Source organism: Mustelus asterias, unplaced genomic scaffold (genome assembly GCF_964213995.1).
Source record: "Mustelus asterias unplaced genomic scaffold, sMusAst1.hap1.1 HAP1_SCAFFOLD_1440, whole genome shotgun sequence".
NCBI classification, from domain to species: Eukaryota; Metazoa; Chordata; class Chondrichthyes; order Carcharhiniformes; family Triakidae; genus Mustelus; species Mustelus asterias.
In genome coordinates this window covers 17501-37768 of record NW_027591385.1, presented here as the reverse complement: position 1 = coordinate 37768, position 20268 = coordinate 17501, and the positions used below count along the sequence as shown (strand labels likewise).

The window sequence follows — 20268 nt, the reverse complement described above, 5'->3', positions numbered from 1 at the left end:
TAGTGAGGTTTGATCAGTGGAGACTCGATGGGCTGAAGGGCCTCACCTCCCTCTGACAAAGCCGTGCTGACTATCCCTGATCAAACCTCGTCTCTCCAAGAGGAGTTCATTTTCTCTTTCACAAATTTCTCCAATAGTTTCCCTACCGCTGATGTGAGACTCACTGGTCTGTAATTCCCTGGTTTATCTCGACCGAAAAAATGAAGCACATTAGACATCCTCCAATCTTCTGGCACCTCGCCCTGGCCAAAGAGGAATTAAAAATGTGGTTCAGAGCCCCTGCAGTCTCCTCCCTTCACTCCCACAGCAGTCTGGGATACAACTCATCTGGACCTGGAGTTGTCCAACCAAAACCCCCAATACCTCCTCACTCCTTTTGTCAAACAGTTCAAGAACCTCACAGTGTCTCTCCCCAAACTCTGCACCGACATCCTCCTCCCAATTGTAGATGTAAAGTATTCGCTTAACACCCTACCAATGTCCTCTGGTTCCCCACACACATTACCCCCTTGGTCCCTGCTCTTTCCCTGGTTATCCTCTTCTCCTGAATATACTTAGAATATCTTGCAATTGTCCCGAATCCTATCTGCCAGACCTTTTTCACACCCCCCCTTTGCTCCCCTAATTGCTTTAAGATCCCACCTGCGCTTTCCATCCCCACAAAAGCCTTTGCTGATTTGCTCACTTTGTACCTGCCGAAAACCTCTTTTCTTTATCGAGTCCTGAATATTTCGAGAGATCCACGGTTCTTTAAAGTTTTAAAGTTTATTTATTAGTCACAAGTAAGGCTTACATTAACACTGCAATGAAGTTACTGTGAAAATCCCCTAGTTGCCACACTCTGGTGCCTGTTCGGGTACACGGAGGGAGAATTTAACACGGCCAATGCACCCTAACCAGCACGTCTTTCAGACTGTGGGAGGAAACCCGTGCAGACACAGGGAGAACGTACAGACTCCACATAGACAGTGACCCAAGCCAGGAATCGAACCTGGGTCCCTGGCACTGTGAGGCAGCAGTGCTAACCACTGCGCCAACGTGCCGCCCTCTCTGGGCTTGTTGCTCCTACATTTTACCCGAAAGAGAACATGTTGGGCCTGTACTTCTCCCCCAGCCCCGCTGTAGATTTTCCCACAAGAAACTGTTACTTTTGCCAGATCCTGTCTTATTCTAATAAAATCTTCCCCAATCCAAAACCATTGTTTCGGGACAGTCTTTTTCCATTCCATAAGGAACCTAAATCCTTTGCATTTCTTTTCTATTGGCTCCGTGCCGTTGCGTGTATTAACAAGTAAATTGTTTATTGATTTGATTTGATCTTCAGGTTGCTGACTTTGTGTCTCTAAAGCCTGGCTACATCACCGCCCGACCTCCTGCAACATCACACACGGAGTGGAAACTCCAGGACAGACTTTGTGATTTCTACTTGTCACTGGGGAAGCTCAGAACTGACAGTGGAATCTCACTGAATCTGCCCTCACGCTGCCTGTAAATACTCACTTCCTCGTAAAGAAATCACAGCACGAGTGACAGATTCCTAAGCCAAAGTTTTCACTTGTGCAATCTGGTGCAGGGAATTGTTTTGACAGTGCTGCGAGATCCTCAAATATTTCGAGAACCCCCCATCCTGGGATCAGCTGCGATAATGTCTTTGGCTCAATCTCACAGCCATCCACCAGTGACCGCTTCCAACGCAGGTTTTAATTCTCAAACAAGATGATTCTCAAAGCGGGTTATTCTGCCTTTGCATCTTTTAGAGCAATTCCGTTCCATCTCCATGTGAAGCAGTTTGAGATTGCTGTTTGATGTTGCAATGGAGTAGCTGAGAACACATATTGTGAGAATGCTGGATGTTATTGGTTATTTTGAGAAACTGCAATGGGCCTGTGCCTTGTGTTTACATTTTAATCGCGGATTTGACAAATTTCAAAACTCAATGGGCTGAATGGCCTCCTCTGTGATTCTATAAAGTCACTTGTGGCCTTTGCAAATGAACAGCTGCTGTAACAGTGTCCTTAGTTTATAAAATGGTCTTTTCAATGACGTTACAAAATAATATCGTAACAGCATCAAAACTAATTTTTAAATATTCATTCATGGGACGTGGCTGACATTTAGTGCCCCTCCTTAATCACCCTTGAATTAGGAATCATTTCAGAGGGTGATTAAGAGCCAACCACATTGCTATGACTCTGAAGTCACATGTAGGCCAGACCAGGTAAGGACGACAGATTTCCCTCCCTAAAGGGACATTAGTGAACCGGATGGGTTTTTCCGACAACTGACAATGGGTCATCAATAGACTTTTAATTCCAGGTATTTTTTTTTGAAGAATTCACATTCCGCTATCTGCCATGGTGGGCTTTGAACCCGGGTCCCCACAGCATTACTCTGGCTCTCTGGATTACTAGTCCAGTGACAATGTAACTGTGCCACCACCTCCCCCATAAATGCAGAGAAGAGCTCCCTGTACTGTGTCATGACGATATGCTACAATTGTAATCTCCGCGATGTTGCCCTGCTTCATATTTCACAGCCATTAGCCGCGCTTAGGCGGACAACGCCAACATATTTGCAGCAGGAGCATTGTCCCAGTGACTCGGCCAACACTCCTCCCTTAACCGCTCACCCACAGTCGTGTTCAGGTCGCTGGTCATATCTGCTGATGCAATTGTGACCACACTATATGAATAATCCATCAACAGCTCATCACCACCTTCTCCAGGGACAGGGAACAAATCCCGGCTTCACCAGTGACGTCCACATCCCAGGAACAAATATAAAAGTGTTTTGGGATATCACAAGGGTGCTCAATAAATGCAAGTTTATTCTTTCTCTTCTTGTCTATTCGACGCCAGGTTCTGCAGCTTGGATTATTCAGATGAATATTATTGGAAAAAAAACACAAATAAATGGCAGCATTTTAACTTTAATCTCACAGGCATTAAATCACACCTTCCAACTCCTAAACAATCAGATCACGAGTAACAAAACAACACCAACACATGATGGAGGCTAGAATGTGGAAATTTCTATCAGAAGAAGCTATTATTCATTTTTAAATGGGAAAAAATTAACTCCAAGAAGAAAATTAAATACATCTTGGAAAAAACAGGAAATAAAAGTTGTATACAAATAACAGTACTTAGCGGTGATGTTGAATAGGAATCTGTCGAGTAAATAGGATTAGACTAGATAGCTCAGGTGGGGAAAACACTTACACAGGACTGATGGGACAAAAGGGCTACAAAAACAGGGATGTTCCGGCAAAGCGGACTAAACACGAGTGAGGTCCCAGCTCCAGATCTATCTCCAAACCAGGGCCCCTCACCGTGGGAAAAAGGTCAGGGCTTTGGAGAGGGTGTGGGTAAGATTTACTAGAATGGGAGCAGGGATGAGAGACTGAGAAGGTTAGAGCAGAGAAGGTTAAGAGGAGATCGAACAGAGGCTTTCCAAATTGAGAGAGGCTTTAATAGAGTAAGTGAGGAGGAACAGTTCCACGCGACAGGAGGAGAGAAACCAGAGGACAGAAAGCAAAGATTGCCAGCAAAAAAAAAAAGAGGAAAGATGAGTGGATTATTCTTCTTCACACAGCGAGTTACGATGCACCGTGTAAGCGGGAGATGGACGCAGATTCGAAAGCAAAAGAGAACTCAATAAATACGTGGAAAGGGAAACATTTGTGAGGCCATGGGAAAGATTAACTGGATAGATCCTTCACAGAGTCAGTACAAGCACAATGGGCCAAATGGCCTCCTTCTGTGATGTCTTAATGAGTGAAGAATACAGTTCCAACTCTCACAACCCTTGCTCAGCCTCTCTCTGTCCACTTGTGGTTTCAGCTCAGATTAATTGGCCTCAGACTGTTTGTGAAGTATTGATCTGTAAACTGTTCCCCACGGTTTGAGCTCCGCACGGTCCGAATCTCTCTCTCACCTTGCCAAACCGCACATCGCAGGCTGGAGTTATACTGCCGTCCTGTCCAGGAGAATGCAGACCAGTGTTGCTCGAAATGCAGCTTAACATACACAGCAGACACCGTGTATCAGTGTAACCCAGCAGCTACGGGCAGTAATGTTACAGTTACAGCACTAAAACAGGCCGTTTGGCTCAACTGCTCCATGCCAGTGTTTATGCTCCATTGGTCCTTTCCCACCCTATCAATACTATCCCTTTCTCCATCATGCGTTTATCCAACTTTCCCTTGAATGTATCGACACTATTCACCCCAACCACTCCCCGTGGGAGCGAGTCCCACATTCTCCCCACTCCCCGTGGGAGCGAGTCCCACATTCTCCCCACTCCCCGTGGGAGCGAGTCCCACATTCTCCCCACTCCCTGTGGGAGCGAGTCCCGCATTCTCCCCCACTCTCCGTGGGAGCGAGTCCCACATTCTCCCCACTCCCTGTGGGAGCGAGTCCCACATTCTCCCCCACTCCCCGTGGGACCGAGTCCCACATTCTCCCCCACTCCCCGTGGGAGCGAGTCCCACATTCTCCCCCACTCCCCGTGGGAGCGAGTCCCACATTCTCCCCACTCCCCGTGGGAGCGAGTCCCACATTCTCCCCCACTCCCCGTGGGAGCGAGTCCCACATTCTCCCCCACTCTCCGTGGGAGCGAGTCCCACATTCTCCCCCACTCCCCGTGGGAGCGAGTCCCACATTCTCCCCACTCCCTGTGGGAGCGAGTCCCACATTCTCCCCCACTCCCCGTGGGACCGAGTCCCACATTCTCCCCCACTCCCCGTGGGACCGAGTCCCACATTCTCCCCCACTCCCCGTGGGACCGAGTCCCACATTCTCCCCCACTCCCCGTGGGAGCGAGTCCCACATACTCCCCACTCCCCGTGGGAGCGAGTCCCACATTCTCCCCACTCCCCGTGGGAGCGAGTCCCACATTCTCCCCACTCCCCGTGGGAGCGAGTCCCACATTCTCCCCACTCCCCGTGGGAGCGAGTCCCACATACTCCCCACTCCCCGTGGGAGCGAGTCCCACATACTCCCCACTCCCTGGGTAAAGTAGTTTCTTCTGAATTCCTGGTTATTAGTCACTATCTTGTGTTTACAGCAGCTAATTCAGTTCTCCATGAAAAGTGGAAACATCTTCCCAACATCAAACCTTTCATAATCTTACAGAGCTCTCAGACTCCATTTCAGTCACTCTTTCTAGAGAGTGTTTGATCTCTCCCGAGACTGTATTCCTGGTATCAACCTTGTGAATCTTCTCTGCAGCATCTCCAGGGACCCACGCATTATGTGTTCACAGGACACCATGTGGTCGGACTACATACATAACACGTGTATAACATGTATATAACACGTGTATAGCATGTATATAACAAGTGTATAGCATGTATATAACAAGTGTATAGCATGTAAATAACACGTGTATAACATGTATATAACACGCGTATAACATGTATATAACACGCGTATAACATGTATAACACGTGTATAACATGTATATAACAAGTGTATAGCATGTATATAACAAGTGTATAGCATGTAAATAACACGTGTATAACATGTATATAACACGCGTATAACATGTATATAACACGTGTATAACATGTATAACACGTGTATACCATGTATAACACGTGTATAACATGTATAACACGTGCAAAAGAACTGTCAAACAGTGAAAGAGCGACAGGTTAATCAGAGCTGTCAATGATGGTTTGAGCATTGTGATTCAGAGACATTCTCCTGATTGACATCCTGACAGTAACAAGTGACTCAGTAAATTCACTTTGCAACACAGGCCTAACTCCAAACGAATGCTGCACACACAGTGATGCAGCTTTATGCTCTATCAACATTTCCAGTTTGAAATTCAAAATCTGCACTGGCACCCACTGGGCTACGATCATTGGTTGTGAATGTAGCCCAATTCATCACTCAAACCAGCTTTCCATCCATTCTGGACATGGAACATCAGCTCTTTTCCCTCCGTACAGTTGCTGCCAGACCTGCTGAGATTTTCCAGTCTTTTCTCTTTTGGCTCCCATCCATTGACTCTGTCTACACTTCCAGCTGCCTCGGCAAAACAGCCAGCATAATTAAGGATCCCACGCATTCTCTCTTCCACCTTCTTCCATGGGAAAAAGATACAAAAGTCTGAGGTCACGTACTAACTGACTCCAAAACAGCTTCTTCCCTGCTGCTGTCAGACTTTTGAATGGACCCATCTTGCATTAAGCTGATCTTTCTCTACACCCTAGCTATGACTGTAACATTACATTCTGCGTTCTCTCCTTTCCTTCTCCCCTATGTACTCTATGAATGCTTTGTCTGAATAGCGCACAAGAGCAGACAGCAGGAGGCAGAATCAGCGGAGACACCTCTTTACCAAACTCGCTGCTATATTCTGGTCAGAGTTTAAATATCGCAAAGCTTCTGGGGAATTAAGACTCGGATTTTTCTGCCTAATATATCTTAGGAAAATGTCTTGGTCAGTAAGGTGTAACCGTCTAGAGTCTCCAAACTTTATCGGCGGGTCCCAGGGATCAGGGGAATTGTCCTTTGGGAGTTCAAACTTCCTGACCAATTCCCACAGGGTCTGCGCACTGGGACCTCCGCAGGGTATCTTGTGGGGTTGGTCCTGTCTCCAAAGAGCTCATGGCTGCTAACATCACCTGATGTAGTCTAGTGTCATTGATATCAGCAAAAATCCAGCCCCAACACCCTCGGACACTCAACATCACTGACCTGTCACCGGTGCTTCAATGTCCAACATAGTCTTCTCTTGACGGAGAATGGATGCTCCTTCTGTTATAATCCGCATCGCCACAGTCTCCTCCACGCGACCTTCTTTAGTGAGATGACCCTTAAGCACATCAACACGAGGCTTCCCATCATGGTCAAAGACCTCCTTAATCGTCAACCGATGGCTGGGAGGGAAGGGAACAGCTGTGGGGGAGAAGGGAACACAAGTTACCGCGTGTGGCCCAAAACCACTCAACTTCCAGTTTTTAACCAAGAATTATCATGTCTTATTTCCTTCGCTATTTTTGAAGCGCTATTTATTAAGTATTTGCAGAATAAAATGAAAATGAACTCCCTGCAAGCTATCAGTTGGGTTCACCTATAGAGGGGACCACATCCCAAAGACAGATTTCTCTCTCCTGCAAATAAAATCGAAGGCAATGCCGAATTTTCCCCGATTCCCATCAGTCCAGGCTCAAGGTTATTGTCTTTGAGAAATCCCACAATGCAGGAAGAGAGTTGGGATAGTGCGGATAAACCATTTGCAATGCTTTGTACTTGCTTTCCCGTCAGACGTGACAAATAACATTTTCTTGTTCATTATTACTCAAGTTAAATTTCTTGGGCTGGGTATTCGATGACAGCAACTGAACAATCTACAGGGCACAAGTCAGGAGTGTGATGGAATACTCCCCACTTGCCTGGATGGGCGCAGCTCCAACAACACTCTCGAAGCTCGACACCATCCAGAACAAAGCAACCTGCTTGATTGGCACCCCATTCACCCACCTAAATATTCACTCCCTCCAGTGAGCAGCAGTGTGTACCATTGACAAGATGGGCTCAGTAAGAAGTCTCACAACACCAGGTTAAAGTTCAACAGGTTTACTTGGAATCACGAGCTTTTGGAGTGCTGCTCCTTCATCAGGTGAGTGACCCCCCATAGAGGGATATGGGCCAAATGCGGGCAATTGGGACTAGCTTAGGGGTTTTTAAAAAAAGGGCGGCATGGACAAGTTGGGCCGAAGGGCCTGTTTCCATGATGTAAACCCCTATGACTCTACGCTGTCATCTCCACAGCACTGCAGGAACACCAAGGCTCCTTCGACAGCACCTTCCAAACCCATGACCCATCTATCTAGAAGGATCAGGGCAGCAGATACCTGGGAACACCATCACCTGGAGATTCCACTCCAGACCACAAAAATAACCTGTTTCGCACCTTTTAATCGAACATTTAACACTGATGAAAGTAAACTTTGGTAATTTGATTTACTCAGAAGAAACTGCAGTTCCCTTTGATAGTTTTATTTTGTCTGGGAATGTTTCCATATATTTTATTACAGATGCCCTCAATTGCAGACTGACCATGGCACTTACTGTTCACCTGTACCAACATTAACCAGATGTGAGATTTTTAATTAGCCACGCAGAGGGACTGATGGAGCATTTAGCTTCATTTGAATTTTTATATAACCTATTTTTTGCACCAGGAATTGAATTAAGCAAGATAATTAATGTGAAGTGGGTATTTAGTGCTTAAAAAAAGGAATCTGCTCATCTGAATGAAGCAACGTTGTGCTGAGAGCAGGCTGCATAATGCAACCTTTGAAGTAGCTCCGATTTTGTGTATGCTGCAGTAATACAGCAAAAAGCATTCAGGCCTTTTCTTAAAGTACAGAACACTTTCGTTTGCATATAGCTGGGCCGCTGGAGGGCACTTAATGTTAATTCTCTTTCCAAGCAGTTATTTTCCATTATGAAGATGTTGTATTAAACAGTCCTTTTCAAGTGTCCACCATTGTTACAAGCTGGCATTAATATTTCACTAAGAGACACTCACTTTGAAAGTCCACACTCGCTTTAAGCAGAAATGCAAAACTCTGGCACAATTTCAAAATCTGTTCCTGTTCTGTGTCTGTGTGAGCTATACAAATACTTTATAAATCCATTACTTCAACCGCAATTTTTAACTCCAGTTTCCTCCCACAGTCCGAAAGACTGTGCTGGTTAGGGTGCATTGGCCATGCTAAGTCCTCCCTCGGTGTATCCAAACAGGCAGAGTGTGGCGACTGGGGGATTTTCATAGTAACTTCATTGCAGTGTTAATGTAAGCCTACTTGTGACACTAATAAATAAACTTTAATTTTAAACTCTCTCCTCTGGATTCTAACTCTGCAGCTTACATTGCTATTTCCCAACCCCACTGTTTATAAACAATGCAGTGTTTCCAAATGGATTTGACTATCTATTAAAAAAACTTTTATTTGTAGAAACCTTTCGGAAACTAGTGATCAGTAGCCACTGGTTTAAAGTTTGCATCAGGATTTGGGAGGGGCGGGAAGGGGAGGGGGCTCTGACTAAATAACAATTTGCATTGGTATAGCACCTTCAGTGTGGTAGAAGATCTCGAGGGGCTTCACTGGAGTGTCGAGCATGTGACAATGTGAATCCAGTCACTGAGGAGATGTGAACTCAGGGCACCAACACCTTGGTGACAAAAGCAGGTTTTAAGGAGCAAACGCGGAGAATGAGGTTTTACAGATGGGATGCACCATAGATGCACCATAGATGCACCATCGGAAGCATTCTTTCTGGTTGTATCACAGCTTGGTCTGGGGCTCCTGCTCTGCCCAAGACTGCAAGGAACTACAAAAGGTCGTGAATGTAGCCCAATCCATCACACAAACCAGCCTCCCATCCATTGACTCTGTCTACACTTCCCGCTGCCTAGGTAAAGCTGCCAGCATAATTAAGGACTCAACACATACCGGACATTCTCTCTTCTACCTTCTTCCATCGGGAAAAAGGTACAAAAGTCTGAGGTCATGTACCAACCGACTCAAGAACAGCTTCTTCCCTGCTGCTGTCAGACTTTTGAATGGACCTACCTTGCATTAAGTTGATCTTTCTCTACACCCTAGCTATGACTGTAACACTACATTCTGCACTCTCTCCTTTCCTTCTCTATGAATGGTATGCTCTGTCTGTATAGCGCGCAAGAAACAGTACTTTTCACTGTCTGTGAATACATGTGACAATAATAAATCAAATCAAAGGTGATTGGGGAGGGGAGGGGGTGCGGGAGGAGGAGGAGAAAGGGGAAATTGGGGGGGCGGAGGATTCCGGAGTTCCGTGCCCAGGTCGCTGAAAGCACAGCTAGAGTGATTAAATCAGGAATATTCAACATTCCAGAGTCGGAAGTGTGTACAGATCCAAACTTAGAGATTGGCATCCCTGAAATGACAGTGAAAGTCCAGCAATCCCATAAGGAGAGAATTTGAGGCAAGTTGCTGTGAAGTGGGCTGTCAGTGAAATACAAACACCTATCAGACAGCATTCATCATCCTTCCCTTTATTATCCAATTACAATGTAATGTTTTGGGAAAATAACCCTCCTGTAATGCTGAGGCGTTTACATTAAACGTGGAATATTTGCCACCAGTAATCAAAGTTGTGATCAAAAACATAAACACCTCGACAGGAACAAGCGTCGGTGAAACATCATCCAGCAGCAACTAACTAAAAATGGCAAAGAGACTAACGAAGTATGAAGGGGCTTTGGATAAGGTGAGGAGCCGGACCCCTCGGGAATGGAGTCCGGAAGCACAGGGCTTTGGAAAGATTCACCTCCCAACAGCTTGGGGTTCAATTGGAGCTTTCAGACAGAGGGATTTTGGAGTGGGACAGAGGGAGGACATGTCCCCTTCTCTTTGTGTTCTGTTACTTTGCTTTCGCCTCACGTCCAACCCTTGTTGCCCCCCCGAGATGCCTTGCCGTTATCCTGTGGCTTGTTGCCTTCTGGGCCTTTTTCTTCTTAAAAATTATTATAATTTGTGTTTTTTTGGTGTGGGGTGATGAATTGGGGTGATGAATGGGGGTACACCCCCTCCCCACTCCCCTGTGGCAGAAGAGGGGTAGGTTTGGGGTGAGGGAGGGGGGTAGAAAGAACAAAGGAGCTTTCAGAGAGAGAGAGAGAGAGATTGGAAAAAATGTGCACACTCAGCAGGACTGGGCCAGAGAGAACACACACTGAGGACTCTGACTGATTTCTCTCCTTTCACCCGGACATAACGAGACAAAGTTTAACGCACCTCAGACACAGGGTGAACAGAGTGTTGAGAGTTAGCACCTGGACAACTGATTTACCAGTGGCCCTGGAAATGTAATGAAGGGGCAGGAAGCAGTGTCTAGACAGTGACACAAGTTGGGCACAGGAATGTGCAGCTCTTATTGCCAACCAATGCAAAATAAATGAACCAAAATGCAGCCAGTGTGAGGAACTGCTCAATCCACTAAAACCAAGTGTCAGAGGCAGGAAGTCACACAGCTCGTTCCACAGTTAATTCATTAAAAGGGTCCAGTTAACAACTCTCTGAAGTTTGTGTGTCCAATTTCTTAATTTACAAGAAAACTGAAGGACTTGCAAACAGCGATTCAAAGGGAAGACAGAAGACCAGAGGAGACAGGGGGTGGGGAAATGGGGAGGGGGCGGAGGAGACGGGGGGCAGAAGCGAGTGGGAGGAGAGAGAGAGGGGTGATGGATGGGTGGCGGCAATAGGGGAGGGGGTGGAGGAGATCGGGCAAGTTGTACAAGGCATTGGTAAAGCCACACTTGGAATACTGTGTGCAATTCTGGTCACCCTATTATAGAAAGGATATTATTAAACTAGAAAGAGTGCAGAAAAGATTTACTAGGATTCTACCGGGACTTGATGGATTGAGTTATAAGGAGAGGCTGGATAGACTGGGACTTTTTTCCCTGGAGCGTAAGAGGCTGAGGGGTGACCTTATAGAGGTCTATAAAATAATGAGGGGCACAGATCAGCTGGATAGTCAATATCTTTTCCCAAAGGTAGGGGAGTCTAAAACTGGAGGGCATAGGTTTAAGGTGAGAGGGGAGAGATACAAAAGTGTCCAGAGGGGCAATTTTTTTACACAAGAGGGTGGTGAGTGTCTGGAACAAGCTGCCAGAGGTAGTAGTAGAGGCGGGTACAATTTTATCTTTTAAAAAGCGTTTAGTCAGTTATATGGGTACGATGGGTATAGAGGGATATGGGCCAAATGCGGGCAATTGGGATTAGCTTTGGGGTTTAAAAAAAGAGTCGGCATGGACAAGTTGGGCCGAAGGACCTGTTTCCATGCTGTAAACCTCTATGACTCTATGAGATGGGGGAGGGGGCTGGAGGAGAGTTGGAGAAGCTTTTTTTCAACAAAAAAAAATCTGTTTTCCGATACAATGTTGAGCTGCGAAACTACACTTTCCGATTGGAGGCCAAACTCCGTTACTGCCGAGTGGGTAAAACAGCATCAAAAACCAACTGAGGAAATGCCACCAAAAATCACAACAAGCAGCAAATTGTGAAATCTGAACAGATCCCAGATATAAACCATGAAAATCACCGCTCCCTAATCCAATCAAATCACTTCTTACATTGTGAAACTTTACAAAGGATCTCCGTTTTCTATTCGTCAACTGAAATTGGCGATTGCATTGTCGGGGTGTCAGCATTGGCTCAGTGGGTAACAACCGGGTGTGTGGGATCTTGCTATGCACAAAGTGGGGGCCACATTTCCGACATTACAGCAGTGACTGCGTTTCAAAAAGAACTTCCCGAGAGAAGAGTCCCGAGATCAGGAAAGCCACGAGCTCAGAATGACCTCAGTGTTTATGTCAAGATTAATGACCCCCCATCCAGAGGCAGCATCATCCCCCCACACAATCCAGCCCTCGGTTTAACAGCAATAAGCCAGCATTAACACGTCTGCTTAAACTAGCATGTGTTACAAATGAATGGGACTCAGCACACAGTGAGCAATAATATTGAGAGCTACACATACGCATCCCAGATGAAGGGAGAAAATAACCAGTTTCTGAACTGTCCTTGCTGTCAGAGCCTGAGAGGAAACCTTTAATGAGCATCAGTCAGACAGCTCGAGAGGAACATGAGGATTTGATTTGATTTATTATTGTCACATGTACTAACATACAGTGAAAAGTATTGTTCCTTGCGCGCTATACAGACAAAGCATACCGTTCATAGAGAAGGAAAGGAGAGAATGCAGAATGTAGTGTTACAGTCATAGCTAGGGTGTTGAGAGGGTACTTTTGTACCTTTTTCCCGACAGAAGAAGGTGGAAGAGAGAATGTCTGGGGTGCGAGGGGTCCTTAATTAATCTGGCTGCTTTGCCGAGGCAGCGGGAAGTGTAGACAGAGTCAATGGATGGGAGGCTGGTTTGCGTGATGGATTGGGCTACATTCACGACCTTTTGTAGTTCCTTACGGTCTTGGGCAGAGCAGGAGCCCATACCAAGCTGTGATACAACCAGAAAGAATGTTTTCTATGGTGCATCTGTAAAAGTTGGTGAGAGTCGTAGCGGACATGCCAAATTTCCTTAGTCTTCAAGGTCACACTCACTCCTGCACTCCTTGGGAAAATATTCTTGGGTAATTGTGAAGGCTTTCTTGGAAACATTAGAGAGATGAGCTGGACCGTGTCCACAACGTAAACACAAATCACTGAGCAGGGAAACAAGGCTGCATTGATACAGCAACAATGACTCAGAGAGCACATTTTCTGTGCATTTGGACACAGAATCAAGAGCAGACCCGAGGCTCGGACTCTACCTGATTGGGGAATGTCTGGTGCCTGAAACAAACAGAGTTCAATACTCTCTGCTGTCTCTTGCTGCCACTTCACACTGCTGCCTCTTACATAAAATACAGCAGGCACCAGAGCTGCTTGGAAACAGCTTGTATAGGAACAGGCTTTGTTGATGGGTGAATCATAACCAAATCCAGTTCCATTAAAAAGCTTTATTTGGGACAGCAAGTGTCCTGTATCAGCAGAATGATAGCTCGGTAGGAGGGAGTTTGCAGTACAGCCTCAGGATTAATGCACATTAACAACTCCAGCCTCTCACTTATTGCTCATGTCAATTACATTAGTGACTCGCTGAGACAGATCCACATCTCTCATCGCAGAAAGCATTTCTATCAGGAGGTGACATGAGGTTGACTGTGCTTTTAGCTGATGCTGCAAATGAGTCCCATTCCTCGGTGCTGCTCCTAACTGGGGATGACTTGGAGAGATCACCTTGCGCACTGATCCCCAACATACGGTCACTCAGCCAAAGGGGGGCAGAAATATCACCAAATCCTCAAAACGTCAGTTTCAGGATCAATGCTTCAGAATTTCTTTTAACTGTGCGGCATAGTGGTCAGTACTGCTGCCTCACTGCGCCAGAGACCCGGGTTCAATTCCCGGCTCGGGTCGCTGTTTGTGTGGAGTTTGCACGTTCTCCCCGTGTCTGCGTGGGTTTCCTCCGGGTGCTCCGGTTTCCTCAAACAGTCCAAAGATGTGCGGGTTAGGATGATTGGCCATGCTAAATTGCCCCTTAGTGCTCGGAGAACTAGCTAGGATAAATGCATGGGGTTATGGGAATAGGGCCTGGGTGGGATTGTGGTCGATGCAGACTTGATGGGCCGAATGGCCTCCTTCTGTGATTCAAAAGTGCAACAAGTTTCTCTGCTAAAGATTTGAGATGATGGCATCTGTACTGGAGATGATTTTTACATCGACAGGTATCACTTTGTAACTGGTTTCCAAACTCTCCCAAATGTGCAACAGTGCGTAAAGCAAACTCTTACTTTATATCGAGTCTCTGTGCTAACAAATCACTGAATTCAAAATACTGACTGATACATTAATCTTCCAAACTAGAATAACTCTGAGCAGCTGACGGGACAGCTGACAAAGCCCCAATAACAGCATTGCAGATGCAGCAATCAGCATTCCCCCACACCACAGTGTGAGTTTATCAGCTTTTACCCAGTGAAACATCCTGAGGCAGGTCACAGGAGCATTATCGATAACTCCGAGACACAGGAGGAGATATTCGGACAGGCGGTCTGATGTTTGATCAGAGAGGGGGTTTAAAGGAGGGGGAGAAAGATTTAGGGAGAGTTCCAGGTGGAATGCAAGAGTGATTACAGTGGGGGATGTGCAGACGGTTGGAGAGCTGACACCTTCATCGACGTGTAGGGCTGAAGGAGATTCCAGAGATAGAGAAAAGCAGGGCTACTTTGAATAGAAAACATATTCAGGACTGAGGAAAGAGAGATGGAAGTAGAACGAATTGGAGAGCTCACTCAAAGGGCTGGCAGAGGTGCCACTGCTGATTGGCCTCTCGCTGTCCTGTAAAGTTCAATGAATTATCCACCAAGCACAAAGATCTTTAATGAGAGCCCCTACACCCTCTCCCTATCTCTGAAACCTCCTCCAGCCCCTACACCCACTCCCTATCTCTGTAACCTCCTCCAGCCCCTACACCCCTCCCTATCTCTGTAACCTCCTCCAGCCCCTACACCCTCTCCCTATCTCTGAAACCTCCTCCAGCCCCTACACCCTCTCCCTATCTCTGTAACCTCCTCCAGCCCTACACATCTCCCTATCTCTGTAACCTCCTCCAGCCCCTACACCTCTCCCTATCACTGTAACCTCCTCCAGCCCCTACACCCTCTCCCTATCTCTGTAACCTCCTCCAGCCCCTACACCCTCTCCCTATCTCTGTAACCTCCTCCAGCCCCGACACCTCTCCCTATCTCTGTAACCTCCTCCAGCCCCTACACCTCTCCCTATCTCTGTAACCTCCTCCAGCCCCTACACCTCTCCCTACCTCTGTAACCTCCTCCAGCCCCCTACACCTCTCCCTACCTCTGTAACCTCCTCCAGCCCCTACACCTCTCCCTATCACTGTAACCTCCTCCAGCCCCCTACACCTCTCCCTATCTCTGTAACCTCCTCCAGCCCCTACACCTCTCCCTATCTCTGTAACCTCCTCCAGCCCCCTACACCCTCTCCCTATCTCTGTAACCTCCTCCAGCCCCTACACCTCTCCCTATCTCTGTAACCTCCTCCAGCCCCGACACCTCTCCCTATCTCTGTAACCTCCTCCAGCCCCGAGACCTCTCCCTATCTCTGTAACCTCCTCCAGCCCCCTACACCCCTATCTCTGTAACCTCCTCCAGCCCCGACACCTCTCCCTATCTCTGTAACATACTCCAGCCCCTACGCCTCTCCCTATCTCTGTAACCTCCTCCAGCCCCTACACCCCTCCCTATCTCTGTAACATCCTCCAGCCCCTACACCTCTCCCTATCTCTGTAACCTCCTCCAGGCCCGAGACCTCTCCCTATCTCTGTAACCTCCTCCAGGCCCGAGACCTCTCCCTTTCTCTGGAACCTCCTCCAGCCCCTACACCCCTCCCTATCTCTGTAACCTCCTCCAGCCCCCTACACCCCTATCTCTGTAACCTCCTCCAGCCCCGACACCCCCTCCCCATCTCTGTAACCTCCTCTAGCCTCACAACCCTCTGGGATCTCTGTGCTCCTCCAACTCTGGCCTCTTAAACATCCCTGTTTTCCATTACCCCATCATTGCTTCAGCTGCCTGGGTTCAAAGCTCTGGAATTCCCTCCCTAAACCTCTCCTCCTGTGCAAAGCTACCTATTTGACCAAGTTTTTGGTCACCTGTCCTTGTGTCTATGTGGGTCTGGGTTAAATTCCATTTATCAATGCGTTGGTGAAGAACCTCGAAGTGTTTTAACAATGTTTAAGGTGCTATATAAATGCAAATTGTTGCCCAAGGAGAATGTGAATTAAATGTGATGCTGGGAGGGTAAAAATAGAACAATTCGACTCACTGCCAGAGCGGGTTATGGTTCACACCCTGCCCAGAGTTTGCAAAAAGACAGCAGCGTTTTACAATGTCGATGATCACCAATCTGCTGGGACTGGAACAGAGTCACTGCCTCGTGCCCAGCAGGGTCTTCCCTTCACACAATCTCGGACCAAGATCCCCTTCCAGCTGTTTGTTTGCAAACACTCTCAGACACGAGCAGCATTTCATCAGGCCAGTACTGGTGAGGAGAGATTAGCGGATCTTATCGAAACATCCTCTCCCCTCCCCCACTCAACCCAACAGTCATGAAGACAGAGCAAAGAACAGTGAGTGAGTGTCAAAACCCTGGCAGCACCAATGGTGATATCAAAGCTTCAGGTCAACACCCGTGTTGTAGTAAAGAGAGGACAGCAAGTCCTGAGAAAGCTTACAACACTTTGCTCACCACTTACTGCCTGCTGCCCTCACAGACAGCGGAATATAAAACCATTCACACAGGACAGCCCACACAACACATCACATAGCAGATAACATCAAACTGCACTCATCCACACACGCAGCAATAGTTTATCACACATTACACACCTTCCCCTCCTCCACCCTCAATCCTCTGACCCACACCCCCTCCCTCTGTAACCTCCTCCAGCGCCTACACCTCTCCCTATCTGTAACTTCCTCCAGCCCTTACACCCCCTTCCTATCTCTGCAACCTCCTCCAGCCCCTACACCCCTATCTCTGTAACCTCGTCCAGCCCCTACACCCCCTTCCTCTCTCTGTAACCTCCTCCAGCCCCTCCCTATCTCTGCAACCTCCTCCAGCCCCCACACCCCTCCCTATCTCTAACCTCCTCCAGCCCCTAGACGTCCTCCCTCTCTGTAACCTCGTCCAGCCCCCACGCCCCCTCCCTCTCTCTGTAACCTCCTCCAGCCCCCTACACCCCCTCCCTATCTCTGTAACCTCCTCCAGCCCCTACACCCCTCCCTATCTCTGTAACCTCCTCCAGCCCCTCCCTATCTCTGCAACCTCCTCCAGCCCCTACACCCCTCCCTGTCTTTAACCTCCTACACCCCTCCGTATCTGAAACCTCCTCCAGCCCCTACATCCCTATCTCTGTAACCTCCTCCAGCCCCTACACCCCCTCCCTAGCTCTGTAACCTCCTCCAGCCCCCTACATCCCCTCCCTATCGCTGTAACCTCCTCCAGTCCCTACACTCCCCTTCCCTCTCTCTGTAACCTCATCCAGCCCCCTACACCCCCTCCCTATCTCTATAACCTCCTCCAGCCCCCTACACTCCCTCCCTATCTTTGTAACCTCCTCCAGCCCCCTACACTCCCTCCCTATCTCTGTAACCTCCTCCAGCCCCTACACTCCCTCCCTATCTCTGTAACCTCCTCCAGCCCCTACACTCCCTCCCTATCTCTGTAACCTCCTCCAGCCCCTACACTCCCTCCCTATCTCTGTAACCTCCTCCAGCCCCTACACTCCCTCCCTATCTCCGTAACCTCCTCCAGCCCCTACACTCCCTCCCTATCTCTGTAACCTCCTCCAGCCCCTACACTCCCTCCCTATCGCTGTAACCTCCTCCAGCCCCTACACCCCCTCCCTATCTCTGTAACCTCCTGTTCCAATTCGTTTTTAGTTCCCTCCCTCATTCATTACTGAAGCGACTCAGTGTAAAACATTGAAAATCACCCAATGAAAACCCTTTGAAAAGTAAAGCTTATTTATTAGTGTCACAACTAAGGCTTACATTAACACTGCAATGAAGTTACTATGAAATTCCCCTAGTCGCCACACTCCGGCGCCTGTTCGGGTACACTGAGGGGGAATTTAGCACGGCCAATGCATCCTAACCAGCACATCTTTCAGACTGTGGGAGGAAACCAAAGCACCCGAAGGAAACCCACGCAGACATGGGGAGAACATGCAAACTCCACACAGACAGTGACACAAGCTGGGAATCGAACCTGGGTCCTTGGCGCTGTGAGGCAGCAGTGTTGAAGTGCTATATATATATGCAAGTTGTTTGTTGGGTTTGCCGCTGAAAATCAGTAGCATGAAGGGATGTAATCATTTTACACCCAACTTGGACACACAACATCCCAAACCCAGCTGAGCGATTGTCTTTGGAAAGAATTGCTCACTGCTCCTACCTCAACAAAACCTGTTCACACTCCGAACCTTTCACACCGACTCCATCCATTCTATCTCCCATCTAAACCGCGACAAGGCTTCCCTTCCCAATTTGGAACAGTTACAGTCTCTCACACACCGCAACATACGTCCATTAGAGACATTTAGATAAACTGTGACATTTCTGCTTCATTGAGGGTCAGTACTGAGGGACCAACTGACCCCGGCCCCGCGGCCCAGACGCCCTGGCCCCGCGACCCAGACGCCCCGGTCCCGTGGCCCAGACGCCCCGGCCCCGCGGCCCAGACGCTCTGGCCCCGCGACCCAGACGCCCCGGCCCCGCGGCCCAGACGCCCCGGCCCCGCGACCCAGACGCCCCGGCCCCGTGACCCAGACGCCCCGGCCCCGCGACCCAGACGGCCCCGCAACCCAGACGCCCCGGCCCCGCGACCCAGACGCCCCGGCCCAGACGCCCCGGCCCCGCGACCCAGACACTCCGACCCTTTTTCAACTCACAAACTGTCTCCATGTTGGAGACAAAGCACCGGTTCAATCCTCACAGCTATGCAGTGCCTTTGTATCATCACAAAGCTGCCTGTAACAGGACAGAAACTTTCACACAATCATCACCTTTCACACCTGGGTTTGCTCACAAGTTACATCCTGGATAGAGTGGCAACAGGTATCTTCAACCACAGTAACCCAGGATTATTCTGACAGTTCACTGGGTCTGGCAAAATCAGCGTGTTTAACGCACTTATTGTTATTGCCGTTTATTTATTAGTCACAGGTAAGGCTTACATTAACACTGCAATGAAGTTACTGTGAAATTCCCCTAGTCGCCACACTCCGGTGCCTGTTCAGGGTCATAGAATCTCAGAGTGCAGAAGGAGGCCATTCAGCCCATCGAGTCTGCACTGAGGCCACCCAGGCCCTATCCCCGTAACCACATGTATTTACCCTAGCTCGTCCCCCTGACACTAAGGGGCAATTTAGCACGGCCAATCCACCTAACCCGCACATCTTTGGACTGTGGGAGGAAACCGGAGCACCCGGAGGAAACCCACGCAGACACGGGGAGAACATGCAAACTCCACACAGACAGTGACCCGAGCCGAGAATTGAACCCGGGTCCCTGGCGCTGTGAGGCAGCAGCGCTAACCACTGTACCACCCCTCACTCAGCTCACATTCCCAACAAGTTACAGGACAAAGCATTCCAGCTGGAGGGTGCAAGGAAAATTCTGACTAACAGACAAACTGCAAAATGCCTCACTCCAATAAACTCTAACCCTATTTACCTCATTTAACACATCAGTAAATATCCGTGTACAGTAACATTATTCTGCTGCCATTTGTAACACTAGACTGCCATTTACTCTGGTTCATGCACTCTGTGTATATCACACTCAGCCAGATTCATTATCCTCTCCTTATCCCGTTTGTCAACAAACCAGCTGGACGTCCCCGTGATATCCGAGTGCTGTTTGGAAAGGAGTAAATTGTTAGGCTGTAATCCTAACAGGGCCATCATCAACCTCCATGGTCATAAACAACTACTGAGGCTGGCGTGATGTACATTTATGCCTGAAATCTCAGCTGGCAACACTTGACTCAAAGCTTTTGCAAGGTGGCACAGTGGTTAGCACTGCTGTCTCACAATGCCAGGGACCCAGGTTCAATTCCCAGCTTGGGTCACTGTCAGTCACGTTCTCCCCGTGTCTGCGGGGGTTTCCTCCGGGTGC

General features: G+C 48.2%; 1 protein-coding gene across 1 annotated transcript in view; it reads right to left on the bottom strand.

The window, feature by feature from the left end:
* LOC144488289 (protein phosphatase 3 catalytic subunit alpha-like) overlaps positions 1 to 19053 on the bottom strand; it is a gene marked incomplete at its 3' end in the record, with an annotated part of 71687 nt that extends 52634 nt beyond the window's left edge. The window contains exons 1-2 of the mRNA XM_078206337.1: positions 18747 to 19053; positions 6711 to 6911 (exon numbers count right to left, since the gene is read on the bottom strand). Of these exons, the coding sequence (XP_078062463.1) occupies positions 6711 to 6911; positions 18747 to 19053 (508 nt within the window). The remainder of the gene's footprint in view (positions 1 to 6710; positions 6912 to 18746) is intronic.
* Between the last annotated feature and the right edge of the window lie 1215 nt (positions 19054 to 20268).